Source organism: Seriola lalandi, unplaced genomic scaffold, assembly GCF_002814215.2.
Source record: "Seriola lalandi dorsalis isolate HSWRI2012SDOR001 ecotype SW California unplaced genomic scaffold, Sedor1 jcf7180002054660, whole genome shotgun sequence".
Lineage (NCBI taxonomy): Eukaryota > Metazoa > Chordata > Actinopteri > Carangiformes > Carangidae > Seriola > Seriola lalandi.
The window spans coordinates 233,307-253,839 of NW_019525213.1; the positions used below are offsets into that span (position 1 = coordinate 233,307).

General features: G+C 42.9%; 1 protein-coding gene across 2 annotated transcripts in view; it reads right to left on the bottom strand.

The window, feature by feature from the left end:
- Positions 1 to 20,533, bottom strand: part of fndc3ba (fibronectin type III domain containing 3Ba) — a 96,178-nt gene that overhangs the window by 67,675 nt on the left and 7,970 nt on the right. For both annotated transcript variants that reach the window (XM_023420916.2, XM_087177901.1), the window contains exons 2-3: positions 4,267 to 4,412; positions 801 to 876 (exon numbers count right to left, since the gene is read on the bottom strand). In XM_023420916.2, the coding sequence (XP_023276684.1) occupies positions 801 to 876; positions 4,267 to 4,383 (193 nt within the window). In that variant the 5' untranslated portion in view covers positions 4,384 to 4,412. The remainder of the gene's footprint in view (positions 1 to 800; positions 877 to 4,266; positions 4,413 to 20,533) is intronic.

Here is a 20,533-nt window from a genome sequence, read left to right on the forward strand (position 1 = left end):
ACCACCCCCCCCCCCCCCCCCCACTTCCTTTTCCTCACCCTTACTGCTGCATTATTGACCGCGTCCCTAAAAGACTACAATAAAGGACTATTCTGGAGTTTTTGCAGCAATGTGAACCAACATGCATTTTTCTTAAGTGTTGTTATTTTTGCACAGTTTCAGATTGTTTTAGACTTCAAACTTGCTTCATATAACACAGTATTCACAATTTCAGATTTTAAGATGTCACACTGCTGCTGTGTGTTAATGCCGCTGAAAGAATGCTGGCAGGAAGCTCTGACATCCTATAGCCTATAGGCTTGAAAGCCAGCTGCTGAACTTTGCATTCCCAGGCTGCGTTGTTGGAAAAACTACACCCAGAGGGCCATCGACAATGATGATAGATGTTATGAAAAGGATTTAAAAGCATAATTTCTCCAATCTCTACAATGGCACATGAATGCGCCACTGTTCTCTGTAAAAAAAAAAATGGAAATGCACTTCCAAGGAGCCATGCTTTCACCTGCATCTGCACACAATAAGAAAAGTAGCTCAATATTCCCTGTGTGGGCTCTCTATCTTAAGTGAGTCTCCATAATTGGACTTTTATAATGAAATGAAAAAAAAAAAGGAACCAATTGGCTATCTAGAGAGTGAAAAGCATAATAAGCTTCAGAAAGATAGTACCCCTAATGTCAAGTATGTGCAACCAGCAAATAATTAAAGTGATGGGAAATACTCTGTCTCACAGTGATACGCGTCAGTGCTGCCACAAGGCCGCATCTTAATATGATAATATAATAATATAAGAGGGGACTGACCCTGGATGCATTGCAGTGAGCCGTCCTCTGCCCGGATGGTGAATGTCTCCCCCGGGTTCACCTGCACCAGGATCACCTATACCAACACGCACACACACGCACGCATACACACACACACACACACACACACAAACAGAAATTACATAATTAGAAAGCACCGATCAGATTAACTTAGAAAAAACAGAAATTAAGAATGCATCAAGGGAAGAAAATGCATAACACCATAAACACATCCATTTTCAACAATCACAAAACACGACAGACTCTCTGCTGGACGTCCAAAAGGTTTGCAGATGTGATATAACACACAGTAACCATCAGATATGAGAGTAGGGCGGACACACAGAGAGTTCACACATGTGAATGAGGTGTTAAATAAGCTAATGGTGAGACAGTGCTGCTATCTCACTCACCCTGATTTAACAAAAGCCTTTCTGCTTTAACCAAACTGACTGGCAGAAAACCACTGAAACCAGTACAGAAAAAAAAATCACACACCTGGAGAGAGGCATACATCACATTTAAAAAAACACACACACAGACACACACACAGACAGGTGAAATGAAGCCAAATCATGTGACACCGTTTTGAGTGCTTCTGCTGAACGTGCCTGAGGGGAGTATGCATGCACCTTACCGTCATATTCTCCGCATACAGATTGTTGAGAGTGTACACGTGGCTGTAGACATGAAACAGGTGACCCTCCATTGTACACACACACACGCACGCATCTACTCACACACACATGCATGCACACACAAGCAGCCCCGTCTATGTTCTACAGGTGTGCCGTCGTAAAATCCTCATATCCTGCGTTCCTCCTGTAGTGTCTGCATGCTCTCCCATCTCAGAGCTAACCTGCTCCTCTCCCTCAGACACACACACACACATATACACACACTCACACACTTCCTGCTCTGTCTGCTGCAGCGGCTGCTGTTGCTATGGGAACCCCAGCATAGTACAGGGCGACCCATGTTTCCTAAGGACTGAGAAAACCCCCATATCACACCATGTGGGTGGGTGTGTGTGGAATGACTGCATATATGTATGTGTCACGTTTAGCACTACATGAGCCAAGATCATGGCACGTGTAAAACAGTCATGTAGCATGTTTTTCATATGATTTGATTGATCACTGATGCCGTTATGATCCAGTCAGCCAATGGTTTGATACACTCACAAAATGTTCCTTAAGCTGGAATAAAAACAAAAATGTTTCGTACCCATAACATCTTCCATGTCTAGATTTGGCATAAAACACACTTACAGCATATTAAAAGAAAGAAAATCACTTAAGCAAGTGTCAAGTCTCTAACAGAGAGAAGATTTGACTTAAGCTGTGTCGACATTCTCCAAACACCCTTTTTGGCTTGGCTACAAACATTCATTTTAGCATCTTCTGATAAACAGATTTTTTCTAGATGAGGATTATTTTTTATTTATTCAACATTTTCAGGCAGCAGTTCAGAGCTGTTACTGTTCACAGTGTTAATGTAATCTAATTGTGCACTCTAGCATTTAATGCACAGCCAAACTGAAACCGGGACATCAAAGTTCTGTTCCAGAGGTAAGAACTCAGCTAATTCAAAATTACACTGACATTTTAATCAATGTTAAAATCCAGTCCTGTGCACACAACTAAGGTCAACACTTTGGCATGCATTCACTTTGTCTACACAAAGGATTTTAAGCCCAATTATTGTCTATAAAACGTTTTTTAAAGTTGGGAAAATAACATTAGATGAAGAGTCTGGGTGGATTTCATGGATAAAGGAATAACAGTTGATAATAAATCAACTCCATTATGTGAAGACGGTTGCTGGATTCTCAGAAGCAAGAAAAAAAAAATCATGAGAGAAATCGCTGCCTTATTAAATGAAATATATCACCCACAGATGTTTCAGGCAGACAACCTTCATCAGCTTGCAACAATGGCAACAGAGTAACAACAAAGCACATGTGAGCTATATAACATAATGAAGTGGAAACAATGTAGCCAATAAAAGTTTCTAAATGGAACAGAATATGAAACCTCCTATTGGCTACACTGTTGCCCTTCATTATGTAGCCAATACAGGATTCCATACTCTAAATGGAAGAGAATACAGAACCTCCTATTGGCTACGTTCTAGTAGTAGTTCTATTATGTCATAGGGGATTTTTTTCAGATACTAATTTGTCCTGGTGTATGAAAAGTTTCACTTCCTCAGAAAGGAAAATGAAAGAAACCTTCAATGACAAATTCCATTGATTATATATTCACAGTTAGCTAAGATGTGGCTCTTCCATAATGCATATCATTTTTTTTTTTAACACAAACTATGCTAGAAAGATACTGTTGCATCCTTACAATCACCTGTATTTATCTGAGGAACAGACACACAGATAAAACACACACATAAACAAGTGTAGGCAGACACACACAGACAGACAGACAGGAAAACTGATAGACAAGCAAGCAGACAAACACAAACACATAACTATGTATTCAGACTCAACACAGAGGTGTGCCCACACACACAAACAAACACTGAAATGGTAGAAGAAACAAACACACACAGTGTAAGACAGTCCACGAAACAAACCAATACACACAAACATGGACACACACATATGCTGAGTTAAATCTATATAATCGTGAGTCTAAATTCCTGATTCGACACTGGGAACCAAGTTTAAACTGCAGGGTGTTACAAAAAAAGAGCTCCCTAACTGCTGTGTGTTACAGCCAAAACCCTCCCTAACTGTTATGTGTCGCAGCCAAAACACTCCCACCATGCTTCCTCTGGGCTGTGAGGGAACAGGCCGGGGATGATACATAAACATCATCATCATCCCTCATCTACCAAAAGCACACAGTGTAAAATGTATCTGTGACAACAGGATTAGACCCAGGTCAATTAACTGTGATGCTTTTAATTACGCTGATGGCTTCCTTTTGCCTGTGCAGAGCTCGGGTGGGGTTTTGTACTTTGAAGGTGATCCAGTTGGCTCTGCAGCATCTGATAAGATCAGTCAGGCACAGAGAGGCAGCGGAATCCTTTTCCAAAGCAATTCAAGTTAAGGCCTGGGGTCCATCAATGGAGCCAGTCAGCCAGTTATATGCTGTTTAAAAACATGTCTCTAGGACTGAATGAGAAAAGAATAAGTCCCTGTATACATCTGTGTTTATTTTTGTCCCTGTTAAATGACAAATGCTTTACTGTAACCACTTGGAAGCTGTTCATTACCTGTGGCAGCCACGCATTAGGCTTGTTACGAAATGACAACAAAGACAAGTGGCTGCACGACTGTTTGATGAGTATTCTTGATGTGCATCTGGATGTTTGTTTGCGTCTATGGCAGCACAGGAATGATGAAAGAAGAAGGTGGATGCATTTGCATGTTTATTCTGCAAGGATAACTGAAAGGCAGACGACACATGCGTGCGTGCGCGTCTGTGTGAGTGAGCAAGTGTTTTACCTGTTGTGCCGCATCACCGTTAACCATGTGAGGCATGAGAGGGACCTCCCCGTTCAGGATGGGGGGCGGAGCCAAGTCCAGTGGAATCTGGTCTGTCATCATCATTGTGACGTACATTCATGGAGAAATTCACTGAACTGCCCTACCTGGGAAAGTACAGAGAGAATAAGAAACAGGGGACTTCAGTATTGCTCAGTCAAACAAACACAAACACACACAAAGACAATGACATATTTCAATTGTTTCCTCAAGTGAAGGTCACAGAAATGTCATAAAAAGAAATGACATCAACTAGAAACCAGATAAGGTGCATTTCCCTGTTCTGTTTCGAAGCAGGACTCCAGTACAGTAAAAAACAAAACATACACGGGTAAAAAGGGAACAGTGACTTGCTGTTGATCTTTACTATCAGCTACTATGGGCCTTCTATGGCCTTATATGCAGATGCTACAAAGGGTACAACACTTGCTAAAGATGGACAGATTTTTCTATTTCAGAACCTATTTCCTTGATGAAATGGTTTGATGTTTTGGTTATAAGTCTAATATATTTGTTTAATGGATAAACTGTGAATATAAAGCAGGAGCTAGTAGCCAGTAAGCTTAGCTCAAAGGCTGGAAGCCGGGGGAGACAGCTAGCTTAGGTGTGTCTGAAACAACACCTCTAAAGCTCACTAACAAGCATGTTGGATCTCATTTGTTTTATGTGTACAAAAGCCCGAAATGTAAAAACGCTAGATATCTTCCCCTGCTTTTTATACTAAGCTAACTGGCTGCTGGCTGTAGCTTCATATTAAACAGACCATCTAACTCTCTGGAAGAAAGCAAATAAGCATATTTTCCATAAATATTGAACCATTAGCCTATGCCTAGTTTGCATTACGCCAGCCAACTGACGTGTTTCCATCATGTGTTTATCGTGCAGTTTCATCATCGGCAAAGCAATTTTCCACTTCAAGCGAGCGTGAAAACCTCTTTGCATTGTTGAGGAGTTTTTATTAAATTTGTCTGTCTCCATTGGGTTTACTGTGTTCATGTGGTTTTCCTCCTCAATTGGGAAATGAACTTGGATCAAAACCTAGATATAGCTCTAATAAAAGAGGTGAATAGTAAGTAACAGATAACACATAGTGGAATGGGGGGGTGAAAGATATAAATAATTGGTCCAGTTAACAAAGGTAAGAAAAGATAGACTTATTCCAGTGCTTCACATTAACATTAGTGCTTTCCTAATATGTTGCGTATGTTGGCTTTGCACAGGCATATCAGCTTTCATATCAAGTCATATCATGTCAATATAAAAGAAAAAAAACATTAAAGAGGCAGATCGAGGAACACAGAGTGAGAGACTAATTCAAAGCTCTTCATCTTCAACAATGAACATGTAAAATACAGGAGGGATTAAAGTGTATATCCTGTTTGGAAGATTAAAAAAAAAAAAAGAAAAAGAAAAATTGGATGAATAAGGTCTCAGTTTGAATAGGGATACCTGCACCTGTTATTAGCTTTAGTATTCCATATAAACATGCAAACACATTGCAAGAAAGGGAAGTCTTTTGAGGTCTTCTTTGGTTAACTGTATTGGCGCTTTTTGTTGGAGAGGAACTGAGAGCTAAATCTGGAGATGGTTTCTATGCTTGCATAGCAGTAAAACCAAAAGGAATAACTACAAAAAAAATAAAAACAACAACCAAGACCATTCATCTTAAGTGGAAAATAACATGGTTTCACCTAATTGGCTATACAGCAAGAATCAAAGGAAATATGAAAAAACAAAGCAACACGTGTCAGTGTTGTGCCTTACATGGTCCTCATCAGGGTTTTAACCAAGATCTTATAACCCGAACTTTGACAGTTAAACTGTATGTGCTTCTAGCAAAAACCGCATAGATCAACACACAATTCAACCACTAAAGCTCCCATACAGTTACGTCAGTGGCAATACATATGAGGTCTCCTGAGGGAATACACTCAGACGACCTTGATAACACACAAACACATACATATGCACACATATACAAACACACACAGATTCATTGCCAGAGGTAGATTACTGAATGTCATAGGTGTTTCGACCTCAACGCCACAAAGTATGAAATCATTAGAGTTACTGACTAATGGCTGAAAGCTGCTATTAGTGCACACATGAACACATATACAGCATAGAGCATGCATAGGGGATTTGCTTTTTTTTTTTTTTATTTAAGTTGGTGAAAGAAGTCTGTCTGATATCCATCTCTGACATACATCCACAGATAATATGCACATGTGCACACACACAAAGCGCTCCTCTGAAAACAGCTGTGTGTCATTGCGTGTCTTTTCTTTCAGCTGGTCGTCTTCTAGCACTGTCAAGGTCTTTGAAAGGGTTAGTAGATCACACAGCTGTGGCTCATATTGTTTCAACATAAACACACACACACACACACACACTCTCAGTGTCTTTTTATGCCTTTCTGACTCTATCTCCTCTTTTAATTCTTGATTTTTGTTCTTTGTCTAAAACTCTCTTTCTTTCTCCATTTGAGCCCCATTCCCAGCTCAGCCTGGCCATCCTGTCTTGAACGAACGAACGAACGGACGAACACACACACAGACACAGACACAGACACACAGACACACACACACACACACACACACACACACACACACAGTTGCGTCCAGGACACATCACAGACAGATGGTAACACCACTGTCAGCTCTGCCAGGAAAAAGAGAAGGGCGAGACAGAAAAGAAAGGAGGGAGGAAGAGAGTTGGGATAAGTAAATGAAGGCTCGGCTTATATGATAAATAGAGAACGAATGAACAAGAGGACGGTGCTAGACATGTCTTCCAATAACCCTGTGTTCTTATGATAATCCCTCCTTCCCTCAAGAAATTCAAATTGTCACCCACCTCAAGTGTTATCCAGCCACGCAGATAATTTTGGTTTTGCTTGCCCAGGTTCAGAGATATCTGACACTGAGATTTCTACCATCACCCCAAAACAGGGATTAAGGTAAATGGAATTTTGTTTGTGGTGCTCACAGCACTGAAAAATTACATTTAAAAAAAATTGACATCAACAACTTTCCAGAATCGGTGTCCCGCTACTCTGGATAATCCACAGACTTCACTGTCAACACTTTTTCTCTGCAACTACTTTTCTACCAAAGAAATGGTCCCAAAGGAAGTCAGCACTGTCAGAGACAGATATCATGTTTTTAGATTTAAAAAAAGAGGAATAGTTACACATTTTGGGAAACATACTTTTTCAGTTTCTTGCTGAGATTTAGATGAAAATATTGAGGATTACCTTAATTTAGCAGTACTTAGCAGAAACAGCTAGCCTGGCTACATCTAAACAAAGCTAACAAAATCTGTCCCAGAGCTTCTGTTAAATCGCACTAATTAATACTTAACTTGTTATTGTTTTAATTAATACATTGTTTTATTGCATACAAAAGTCAAATTGGAAAAAAGAGAAGTTTCAGTTTTAGAAGGGGTTGTGTGTCAGACTATTTCTCAGATTCATACGGAGCTGAGCAAGCTGTTTCCCCCTGCTAATGCTAAGCTAAGCTAACCCTATCCTGGCTGTAGTTTCATATTTTAACAGACAGAGGCGACATTTCTATCAAGCTTCTCATCTAAGACACTGAATACAGTAACCATTTTTATCCCAGAATGTCAAACTATCTCTTTTAAAGCAATCACACATCAACTTGTAGATAAAGACAAATGTGTTGTGTTCAGCTTGCTGGTGTCTTGTTATATAATTTCTTGGCATTGGCATCCTCTAAATTTAAACACTTAACCTTCCACTGCAATTTGGAGCAACTGATGTGTGAAATTGCATAGTGCAGAAGCAACTTGAAGAGAAAAAAAAGAAAGATTATCCATTTGTCTACTGTCATACTAACTACTTTGTTGATTTTGTGCCCGTTTGCCTTGTGAGGCTCAGTCATGACGGAAGCATAAAAATGTAGGGAAAATGTAGGGAAAATGTAGATGCGCTTTCCGTTGTACAGCTGTTGTCTGTGTGTTGCCTAAGTTTCCTACAGGATGTAATGCACATATCTGGGAATGTAATGTATCAATGAATGAATAATGACCTTTGTTTTCCAGTGGAATCATTACCAGATGGATGCTGCCGTTGACAGCTTCAGACATGACCACGTACACACACACAGACACACACACAGACACACACACACACACACACACACACACACACACACACACACACACACACACACACACACACACACTCAGTGGTTTCCGTTCCCCAGTGGAATGTGGGAGGAATAAGGTGTCAATTCCCAGCAGGGATAAAATGTTAAATTGAAAAATTCCATGTTGGATCCAGAAAACAATCACCCACTTGTCCGGGTGTATGAATGTTTGTGTGTGTACGTGTGTGAAAAAGCATGAGTGTGTGTCTATATATGCGTGTGCATGTATGCGTGTCTTGGTCATTAGACAGAAAGCCCTGTGTAAGCATGGCAACTGCCTCTCTAACATAAAAGATGCATAGACTAAAACACACACCTATATGCAACTCTCTCTCTCACACACACACACACACACACAGAAGCCCTAGATATTCAGAGGCAGCTCTGACCTCATAACACCACAGTCATTACTCATACAGTTATTCATCATTCACACACACGCCCAAAGACTCCAGTTTGTCCATCCTGATGAAGCATAATGGATATTCACAACCACCTAACAGACTGTCTGACTTACTTCCAGTCGACTGCTTCACACCTCTCTCTCTCTCTCTCTCTCTCTCTCTCTCTTCCGACCATCATTCGCAGATACACACACACACACACAGACAAACACACATTTGTGCAACCTGCAAACAGGCTAAATCTCCTGAGACTGGCACTTTTGCTCACTAAACCTGGTCTTGGAAACTGGTCTTGAATGTTTCATATTCAGACAGAAATAAACTAAACAATACTCATATAAAATTCAAATGGTCTTACATGCTATTGCCAGCTTGTACTTCCCCATTTCTTTCTGCCAGTGAATGAATTATTCATGATCTTCTCTGAAAAGACCAGTGTGAAAACTGATCACATGTCCACTTCCTCTGCTTCAAATCGCATAGATGATGTAAAGAAAAATAAAACAGTGAAAGAAGCCACAGGTGATGTAAGGCTAACATTGCCTATTAGACCACAGATTTATTTCTTCTACTTTGTTGCACAAGTTAACTGCTGCTTTTTGTAACTCCTGCAGCTGGGGGAGATCAAAGTTAGTCATGTCCTGGCATTTGTCATGCGGTGTAATGCTGAATCAATACTTCAGCATGTCTGACTCTCCTAGTTTGTATTTTTCCTCTGCAGTTAATGGCAGTGGTAAAAACTTTGTTAGCACTACATAATAAAAAAAAAAAAAAAAAAAGTTTATATATAGAAATTAAAAGCTAAATTTGAACTCAAATATGTGGAATACAATTCAATCTCCGAAAGCTTTGTCTATTGTTAATTTAGAGCCAATAATAGAAATAAGTATTTTGACCAATCACAGTGATAGAAAACCTCCATTGCCATGAATAAAGCAGCCTTGAAGCCTTCCCCTGCAGTTTCCCTTTAGGGCCAAGAGAGTCGTTCCTAACATTATTGTAACGCCTTTTGACCTTCTGCACATTTAGATATGGCAGGCTATTGTTTGTGTACTTTAATTTAGCCTTCAACACAATTCGGCAGCAGTCATCTGACTGATAAACCTATCAATAACTTTAGCATTTTTAGCCTTTACAGCCCACTGCTTACAAACTGCTTTATTCCAAAAAACAGTTCAGCTTTATGTCACTCTTCTTTGGAAAGGATGATACTGGGCTCCCGCATGACAGCCATGACAAGCCTTTCTTAGAAGTGAATGTGTCACAAAAAGAGAAAAGCATTGATTTCAGATGTAATCCTGCTGTCCCCTCAAGTGCCATTATCAGTGGACGGCCAGTGGAGATGATGGAAATCTATAAAAGTCTAGAAACTCAGACTGAAAGCTGGTTGAACTTTGAGAGCCATATAAACCTAATCTGAAAGAAGAGTCGGTAAAAGCTATTTCTCGTCTGAGGAATGTGTCTGCCTGAGTTACAGACTGACAAGATAGTGCTTTTCTATCAATGTCAAACACTGTAATGTGTCCTGATCCTGTCTTTGCTGGTGGAGCGGTGTGAAAAGGAAAATTCTTCAACCAAATGTGGTGCATTTGATTGTAAATTCACTGTAACAGCTTAGTTGTATCACTGTTTTGTAACTGCCCTTGTCTTGTTTTGTTTTACCATTAGCATTAATAGCAGATTAATAAGCTGTTGCAGCAGAACTATGACACACTGATATACAGAACAGAGAAACATCTTGTCAGGGAATTAAATCTCATTTAAAACAAACATGACTCCATGAGAAGCTTGACTGTATACGGTCACCAAAAGGCCAAGAGTCTGTAGCCTTTTGGTCAGCTGTGGTAAGACCAAAAGGAACCACTGTTTCCTGCCCTGGATGACAGTTTAGCACTGAAACCATAACCAGACACACAGTGTACTGATATCCACTAGCAGTGGATAGTAAATCTAAGCCCTTTCATCCGGCACACCGACTTTTCCAGGAACTTGAGAACTCTTTCATGAACTCAGGGAACCTAAAGCTGGTTCTGATTTTGGTTCCTTGTGTTCTTCCACAAAAAGCAACCAACATACTACTTTTAATTGGGCTGCAAAAATACTAGGGCAGAGTTTTGGTGTACTGAACTTTCCTGGCTGCGCATGCACACGCTTCTAAGACAGCCATTTTTACATAACATCAAGCAGATGCAGGCAACATATAAAAACTACTGTTGTGATCCATAATGTCACTGTTGCGTCTGGGTGCTGAACCTAACCGCTGCACTTTCACCATCAGTTCCTCTCATTTTGCCCAAACTCAAATATGAAAATACAAATTTTTTTGTATTTGCTACAGCCTGACTTTTGTGTTTCTATTAGAGCTGGGAAACATGCAAAGAGAAACAACTCATGAAGGAGAATTGAAAGTGAAACTGAACTTTAAATGGTACTTAAGTCATGTTTTTTCTCTGTAATCCTGTGGTTAAGTCATTAATATGGAACTGCCCGGATCTCCGTGACAACTATACATGAACCTGAGACAGTGATCTCTAATTCAATCATTCAAAAGTTCAGTAGGCCACTCATCATACATGTGTTTCCTATATGAGCAGAGCGTAGATGACGCTGTATCTCCTTGGTGTGAGTGATTTGTAATGTACATGTAAATGTGGTGACACAGAAGGAGAGAGGGAGAGAGAGAAAGAGAGATAGGTGAGGTGTAGGTATCGTTTTCCTCATCCTGGGTGTGTGAGGCAGTGAGGAATGCGCTCAGGTGTCAGTGCTCAGAACTGAATGACTATCTATTCACTCTGGTGCATACACACACGTGCACGCGCACACACATGCGCGCGCACACACACACACACACACACACATAGAGAAATACACACGCACACAAACACAATATACGCCAAACACGACTGGGATTGATCCAAGTCCTTTTAAACCCATCTTATCAGCTGACAACTTTAATCTGTGCTGGCATTTAATACACACACAGACACACTGATGCGTGTATTTGTGTGTGTGTGTGTGTGTGTGTGTTGGAGAAAAGGGGGGGGGTTGGGGGGGTGGCTTCTAAATATGGTGGGAAACTGCCACCAACACCACTCCCATTCAACCCCAGCTCCTTTTACAAAAGGTATTCAGACACACACACACACAGATTGACTGAGTACCTTTTCACCAGGAGAGGGTGAGAGGGAGAGGAAAAGAGAGAGAGGGAGAGAAAAAGAGAGAGGGAGAGAGAGAGAGAGGTGGAGTGGAGGTGGGGGAGATGCAGAAAAAGGAGGGAGGGGGGAGGGAAGGGAGAAAAAAGGGTGGAGAGGAAGGCAAAGAGGAATGCTGTACTTGTGCGTGCTCTGAGGGGAGCATGAATACATACACACACACACACACACACACACACACACACACACACACACACACACACACACACACACACACACTTGGGAGAGACAGAGAGGGGATTTATAAAAGATGGAACCTCTTCGGGTTCCCACGTCGGTCGGCAGCTTTCTGCACATATGCAGGCAGTGTGTTTGTGTGTGTGTGTGTGTGTGCGTGTGTGTGTGTGTGTGTGTGTGTGTGTGTGTGTGTGTGTTTGAGAGAGAGGGGTGGGGTGGGGTGGCTGAAAGAGAGGGACAGGGGCAGAGTGTCTGAAGCAAAATTTCAGCTAGCTCTACTCTTTGCCTGCATGCATTTGCGTTGCATACGTGTGTGCATATATTTGTGCAGGGCCTTTCTGTGTGCACGCCTCTGTAAGTGTGTCTGTCTGTGTGTGTGCGTGTGCGTGTATGTGTGTGTGTATGGTTGCAGTCTTCTTGCCCTGTAATTGCGGTAATGATATGTCATCCACGAAGAAGAACTTGGAACGGTTGGAGTGGAATGCAACGGACACATAAAGAGCGCGCGCGCACACACACACACACACACACACACACACACACACGTTCCACTTGCAAACCATGTATGAACAAGCTCCTCTCTAAACTCCCTGAACTGAGGCCTGTAGGGCACCTCCCGCCCCCCCCAAACAGATGAGATCCAGCACCTCAAGAAACCACATCTGATGGTGAATGAAGGCCTCCATCAACCAGATGCTGATTTTGGCTTTTATTTCACTTTAAACAAGCCTCTATTAAAACTCTCAAATCAGGCCATTTTTACCCTAAATGCCACATATATAGAAGGTTGCAAAGGCAGTGCCGTGTATTCCCTTGCAAAATCAGTCTATAATTTATGGAAGAAACATCAGTCTCCTTAACAACTAGATTTTCTTTCTCTACAAGATAACATTGCTTAAATTTCTGACGAGCACATTGTCACTCTGAACTTGTCGTCTGTGTGCGGGACTGATCTGTTGCATCACTAGGCAAACCTGCCAAACCAGGAGCATCCACGTAGAAACACACAACCCAAACTGAGAACTTCCCCGCTCAGTCCGGGACTCAAACTAAGCTGCACTTCACTGCCACAGGCTTTTTTTTTCTCCTTTTTCTATTCCTCTGGCCCCCGCTATCCTTTATCACAACAATGCTGCAGTTTTGGAAGTTTTGTCATCGCCACGTCCCACATTCCCTGCATAGATGAGTATTTCTCCACTTTTACAGAATGCAAATGAGTCTCCAAGGTTGTACTGCGGTCGTTGCCTTGTTGCATCTTGCACATAACTCACGGCAGATGTGGAGCTATTAACAATCTGCAGTTAGTCCTAAGAAATGCAGGAACACCCCGACTCTTAATGTCAGTATCTGATGAAATCTCAAAAACCGTCATGCTGCATTTAATTAATCCAAGATTAGGCGGCATAAAAATGCTCTTTCTGGATTGTTTCGTTCATAGATTTCCTCTTTCACTTTAAATTTTTTTTTTTTTTGGTCGCGTTTCTTTTTTTTTTTCCCGTTTCCTCCGCATGCCGGACATTCTGCAGATCCTTGTGTTCAGCCTGAGAAGAGACAAGTCAGGACTCAGCCTGGTAAACGACCAGCTCAGCACTCCCCCCCAAACCCCCACCCCCCCTCCATCCCTTGCCCTCTGCATACACAAAATGAGCACCCTGGGCAAAGCCTTTCTCCCCTGTCATTCTCCCATCCATCCATCTACCCACCCACCAATCCTCTCATCAGGCCTGGTTTCTTGGAGCAAAGGCCAGAAACAGATGACCCAGTGACTTCGAGTCAACCTTCGCTCTGCCTTTCCCCCTTTCTCCTGAGCATTTTTTAAATCGTTAGATGACTTTAAATGAATCAAAATGCAGAATTTTCTTGTTTAAACCCCTCTTTCATTTACTTCAAGCGAAAATGCAGCAGAATGCCTTTGTGCACACTGAAAAACAAACCTCTAACAGCTTTGATCAGCCTGCCTCCACACACAAAAGAAGTGTATTGACTTTCAATCTTTTCCAGGGTGCCAAATAAGTAGCTCAGCCAAAGAGTCCAGGATCTGACTCTATTGCCATCCACTTCCTGGAAAGACCCCGCCTTCCCTCGCATTCCACTGCCCTGTCAAAACACAGCTCCCCTACTCCCACTGGCTGATGGGAAGCCATTGGCTCCCCTCATAGGCTGTTGTCAGGGCAGTGGGCGGGAGGAAGTAAAAGCGGAGCTCAAAGAAACAGCGGCCCATTCCCAGGGAGAGACTACAGTTACATAACGTGCACACAGACACACACACACACACACACACACACACACACACACACACACACACACACACACACACACAGGATCAAGACAACACCCTCAACACACAGAGGAACACAAAAACAGGGTCAGAGAGAAAGAAAAGGTGGAAAGACGGTAAAGGGAGTGCGGAGAAAGAAAAGGAGACCGAGAGGAGAGAAGTTGAGAAAGGGTGGGTGAGGAAGAGGGGGAAGGAGGAGTAGGTGAGGCATCAGTTTTCCTTGTGAACAAAATGAAGAAGGAAATGGCTATTTTACACTCAGGTCAGGGGCAGTGGGAGAGATATTCCAGCCAGTGTGTATGTGTGTGTGTGTGTGTGTGTGTGTGTGTGTGTGTGTGTGTGTGTGGGAGAGAAAGGTTAATTAGTGTATAGTGGAGGATCACCTGCATCAAACCCTAAGCGGAAGAGCAGCGGACCGAATAGAGAGAACTGTGCCAAGAATAAAGCGCACCTACACACACCTACACAAACACACGACTGACACAGCCCTGTGGTTTTATGAAAGACAAAAGTAACCTTGTTATTAAATCAATATTATCTGTTGTCTGTCTGCGCAAGGTGGAATTGACAGCAATCTGTTAACTGAGAGAAGGGCAGGGGAGGTAGGGATGGAAAGAGGGGAGGAAGACGAAAGAGAAGGTAGGAGGAGAAGGAGAGAAGACAGGAGGGACGGGGGAGACGAAAGAGGAGAAGGGAGGAGATGGGGTGGGGGCATACGATGGGGCCGGAGGTTGAATGTGTGTGGAGAGAGAAATGTGTGGAATCCTAATTGTGTTATTGCTCCAGAACAAACATTAGTCCTGCCTGTCATACCACAGACAGCAGGCAGTATGTGTGTGTGTGTGTGTGTGTGTGTGTGTGTGTGTGTGTGTGTGTGTGTGTGTGTGTGTCTGGGTGAAAGAGACATAGAGGGAGAGAAAATTGAATGAGTCCGGCAAATTAAGAGTCAAGCGAAGCAAGTTGGAAACATTCATGAAGGCATGAGCGCTTACAATCAGCTCAGTGTTGCAATGGGAGTTCTGTGTTAGCCGTTAGCTTCGCGTTAGCAAAGCACTGCTAGCTCCAGCAGATGTGTGCATCTGCCAGCGAGCCCTCCCTCATGCAGCTGTATGGCTGAGGGCTGGCTATGTGTGTGTGTGTGTGTGTGTGTGTGTGTGTGTGTATGGTTGGGCAAGGGGCCAGCAGCCAGTAAACCCACAGTAGAAGCTCTGATGCTTGCCACGTAGCCACGTAGCAGCGACGTAACTCCAGAGGAGAGGAGAGGAGAGGAGAGGAGAGGAGAGGAGAGGAGAGGAGAGGAGAGGAGAGGAGAGGAGAGGAAAGGAGAGGAGATCTAAATTCAACTAGTTTCCTGTCTATGAGAAAAAGACAAAAGCACAACTGGGAAAATAATAAAGGGAAATAATGTGAGTCCTTGCGTGGGAGTCAGAGTGTAAACAGAGGCAACGCAAACAGTCAAACACACAGAGACGAAGTGACTTTGTGATATTGTTTATCCCACTCGCAGACACTGACGTTTCCACCAATTACATCAGCCAGGACTCGCCAGACTCTCGCTCTTTTCCTCCAACTGAGAGCTCCTTTGATTTACAGATGTTGGAGGTCTGGTTCCTCACACTGGTGACCACACGCACAACAAAACAGTTTATAGACCAGTGCAAATGCAAAACCCACCCCACCCTAATTATCATCATTAAAACTGATGTCATTGTCTTCATTACTTCCATCAGCCTCATCAATGTCAACAACATCACTGCCATATTTGTGGCTGGTACTGCCAATACCTCCATCTTCATTATCCCTATTAACATCAGTATGCCAGACTGCCTTCGGAACACGCTGTATTTTGTTGGTGTTTGTGTGTGTTTAATACAGAGGAAGTGGCTATTCTCCCACATGCACATGAACATGACTCACTCCTCTTCATGGCAGCGCTTCCAGATTTTTCTTCTCCTTTTGTCCTGCCCCCCACCCCCACCCCCTGATCATCCTTCTTTCCCTCTCTCAGTCCTCCCTCCCTCCTGCCCCGACACAGTTAAGACTTTTCTCCATCAAATCCAAAGAGGCTGAGGGCTGAGCACTCTGCAGCCCACAGAGGAGCACTGGGCCTGAGGAGAGCTCACAGCAAGCCCCTCCCTAACACCTTGGATCTCTAAGGCTCAGTCTGTGGCCACACACAGGGGTGGGGGGCTGGTTCAACAAGCCAGCAGACTTAAAGCTAAGTTGGGCTGACTGGTGGGGGGGTAGCATGGCCGGCTGCGGACACACAGGCCATCTGGGTGCTGGCTTAGCAATCACCAGAGCTACTTGAGTTCACTTACACCATCCACTTCTAGGGCTTCTTACTCATAACATTCAATGATATGCAAGCCCAAGTTTTAAAACCAAAGCACCACTCAACCCTAGTGAACTTTAACCTGACACACATGTAAACGAGCCATTCATAACAAAGCCAGACAGACAGGCAGGAAACAGAAATTGAAAGGGCGATTGATTCGTTGATTTATATATATTCATACACTAATATTTCAGAATCAGAAATCCATTATTATTTCATAGTCCTTTTTCTTCTCGTCACCATGGAGATATGAAGACAGGGCAAACTAGACTCAGATTCAAACCTTCTCTCTTTTTCCGTCTTTTTCATTTTCACACATGCTACATCCAGGAGGCTTTATGCACCAGACATTTACTCACATCCCAGACATGACAATATTATACTAGCATGGCATTATGCAGGGGCTACAACTCTGCATTTAGCTCCACATCCTCATTCATCTCTCTTCCATATGTCGCATCCGCCACCTCCTAGCAGTCTTTTCTTTAATGCTGTGTAATGCAGTTGGTTCCATGTAATACAGCCCCTTAGCGTAAATATGACACTTTGCCTGCGGAGCTGGATCCCGATCAAGCGGCGGCTCAGACAAGGCAGTAAGAGTGTGTGTGTGTGTGTGTGTATGATGTTCATGGTTGCATGCTTTTCACAAGAAAGGACTAGTGGCCAATGAACATTAGTTACACTTTAATTTCTACGCACCAGCGCTCTCTCTGCCTTCCTCCTTTTCCTCTACACCTGTCTCTTATACACATCTTTTGTGTATTGGAGTTCAAGCATGCCTGTGCACCCAACTGGTGTATGTTTATGTGGGTGTTTTGCGCGCCTGTGTCTGTGTGCCGATGTGCGCACTGAGGAGGAAGTGGCTGTGTTTGTTTAAACTAAGCACGCTCAGCCACTTCCTCCTCAGTGCGCACATCGGCACACAGACACAGGCGCGCAAAACACCCACATAAACATACACCAGTTGGGTGCACAGGCATGCTTGAACTCCAATACACAAAAACAAGCATGCACACACACACACATAAACACACATACACACAACACATCGTATACCCTGGCAGGCAGCGGACAATATACTCAGTCTTGCGCTGCCTGCCAGTAAACTTATAGATGAGCCCAGACTCCACACCGAAACACCACAGAACTGAAGTTTACGCGTTGTATAGTTCCTCGTGAAGAACAATTTCACATGCATATTCAGCAAATTTAGTGTGTGATTTGGCTTATGGTCACACTGAGCTTTAACTGTACAATCCACAATAAACATCTCAGCTAATGGGTCCCTGGAGTCAAACCCCAAAACCCAAGCTTGCACCAGTGTGTGTGTGTGTGTGTGTGTGTGTGTGTGTGTGTGTGTGTGTGTGTGTGTAGAGAACAGTTCTGTTTGTGTGTTCAGACAGACAGATAGAACTGACAAAGTTAGTTATTTGGGGAATTGTTACATTTAGCACCTTTGTGACCTTAAATCACAGAAGAGATTGAGAAAATAAAAAACAAAGACTTTCACACAGTGATTGAGAAAAATTTCTTTCTTTGTGTTACATTACAGTAAATTGGATATTTTTGGAGGCTGGATCTGATGATGTGCTCTTTACTGATATCTTACCCAGCAAATGATACAATGATTCATCGAGAATGCTGCGGTATGCACGTATTTCCCTCCTCGTTCATTTTACAGTTACATTACAAGTTTTTCAATGGCACTAATCCAGAGAAAGGTTAGAAAAGGTTCTAACATAATGCTGGGCAACTAACTAAGAAAAAAACATGTTTTACAAATCACAGTTTATATTGTGGATTTGCAGCATATACAAATGTGTGACAGGTCTTTATTTTTTACAGATGTTCAAAGTCCCTTTTTGTAGTTTTACCTCTGTTGTTGAAGTCTGCCGTCTCTCTCTAGCCCTGAGCCCTCTGCATTACCCTGCATTTCAATGCAATGACCTACAATCGCCATAATCAGCTCTACATTACAAGCAGCTAGTAAAGAGGAGTGAAGGAGGACAACCACAGAGTCCAGACAATAAGCCCACATTCACTGCCAGTGGACCTGCTGCCGTCCAGGCCTGCACACACAGCACGTCTCTGCCACTAATGCCGAGCTCCATCAGGGCTGCATGCCATGAGTCTTAATTAAGACAGCTATGCCAAGTCAAGAAGTGAATTCTACTCCCCCTTCTCTCTCACACACACACACACACACACACACACACACACACACACACACACACACACACACACTAAGATACAGACGGATGCACAAACTCACATTCTCGGATGGACGAGCACATGGACGCAGACAAACCACCAAGAGACATTCAGATCATCAGTTTTATGGGCCATGAAAAAGCTTGCTCAGTGGGTGGTGTGTGTGTGTGTGTGTGTGTGTGTGTGTGTGTGTGTGTGTGTGTGTGCTGGGAGAGAAAGACTATTTAGTCACACCTACATGAGAAACCTGTCTCTTCTCTCACAGACAAGACAACAACTGAGTCTGAGAAGTGCACACACACACTCTTTCTCGCTCTCTCTCTCTCACACACACGCACAGCCTTCATATGCACAACAGAGCAGGCAAATAATGAATGAATGGTTCTTTCCATGCTTAACTCTACAAGTGACTCCTACATGTGTTTATGAATGTGTGTGTGTGTGTGTGTGTGTGTGTGTGTGTGTGTGAGAGAGAGAGAGAGAGTGTGAGTCTAGAGAGCGGGCAGCAGAGTTTAATCCACTAGAAGAAGGAACTGAAGTGGTCTGAAAAATGAGAGAGGACAATGCTGGGAATAGCAAGCCAATGGAAAGTGTATATACAATCACTTGTTCCCCAACATCAAACACACACACACACACACACACACACACACACACACACACATTTATAACACCCCTCCCCACAGCCCTGGGGTCACAAGGTCACATTCCTCCTCCTCAATCAGCCTCAGGATTTCACACACTAGTTCAGGGATGTGGGTGTGTGAGTTTGGTTTTGTGTGTTCATGCCTGCCTGCTTGTGTGCATGTGTATGTGTGTTTGGGATGTTTTAGTGATTTGTGGGGGGTCCGGCTTGAGGGCAAGGAGGGAAGAAGTGAAGGCAAATATGGGACCATGTCCACACCATGTTCAATCTGTAAAATGAGGTTTTTGCAAAGTCTTTCCAAAGTAAATTAAACTTTTCCAAAAAATAAATGATGCCTGCAAAGACAAGTATGGAAGCTGGTGCAGCCAATCATACAATACAGGTATTGTCATGAACCTGTAATGACTGTTACAGAGTCGGCCGATTGTGCAAGCATGAAATCGTACATTGAACAAGCAGCATGTGAAATACTGTTCGATCTGGTTGAAAGGTAACATTTATGAGCTGCTATCGATCACTATTTTATTTAGTTTTGTACTCAACAACAAAACAGAGTTTGTTTTAGTGGCTGCGTTTGTCCTCGTCCTTATAGAATAGGATAATAATTTCAATGTGGGTGACAAAGTTTTCAAAAACTACCTCAAACTGCTCCAGAACTTTCCAGTAAGTGACAAAAGAACAAGAACGAGAAATGACAGCTATGTGGAGCCGGGATGGGTGGGAGAAGACGGGGAGAGATGAGGGGAGGGAGGGGTCGAAGTGTGTCTGCATGCCGTGGAGGGGGGTGGGT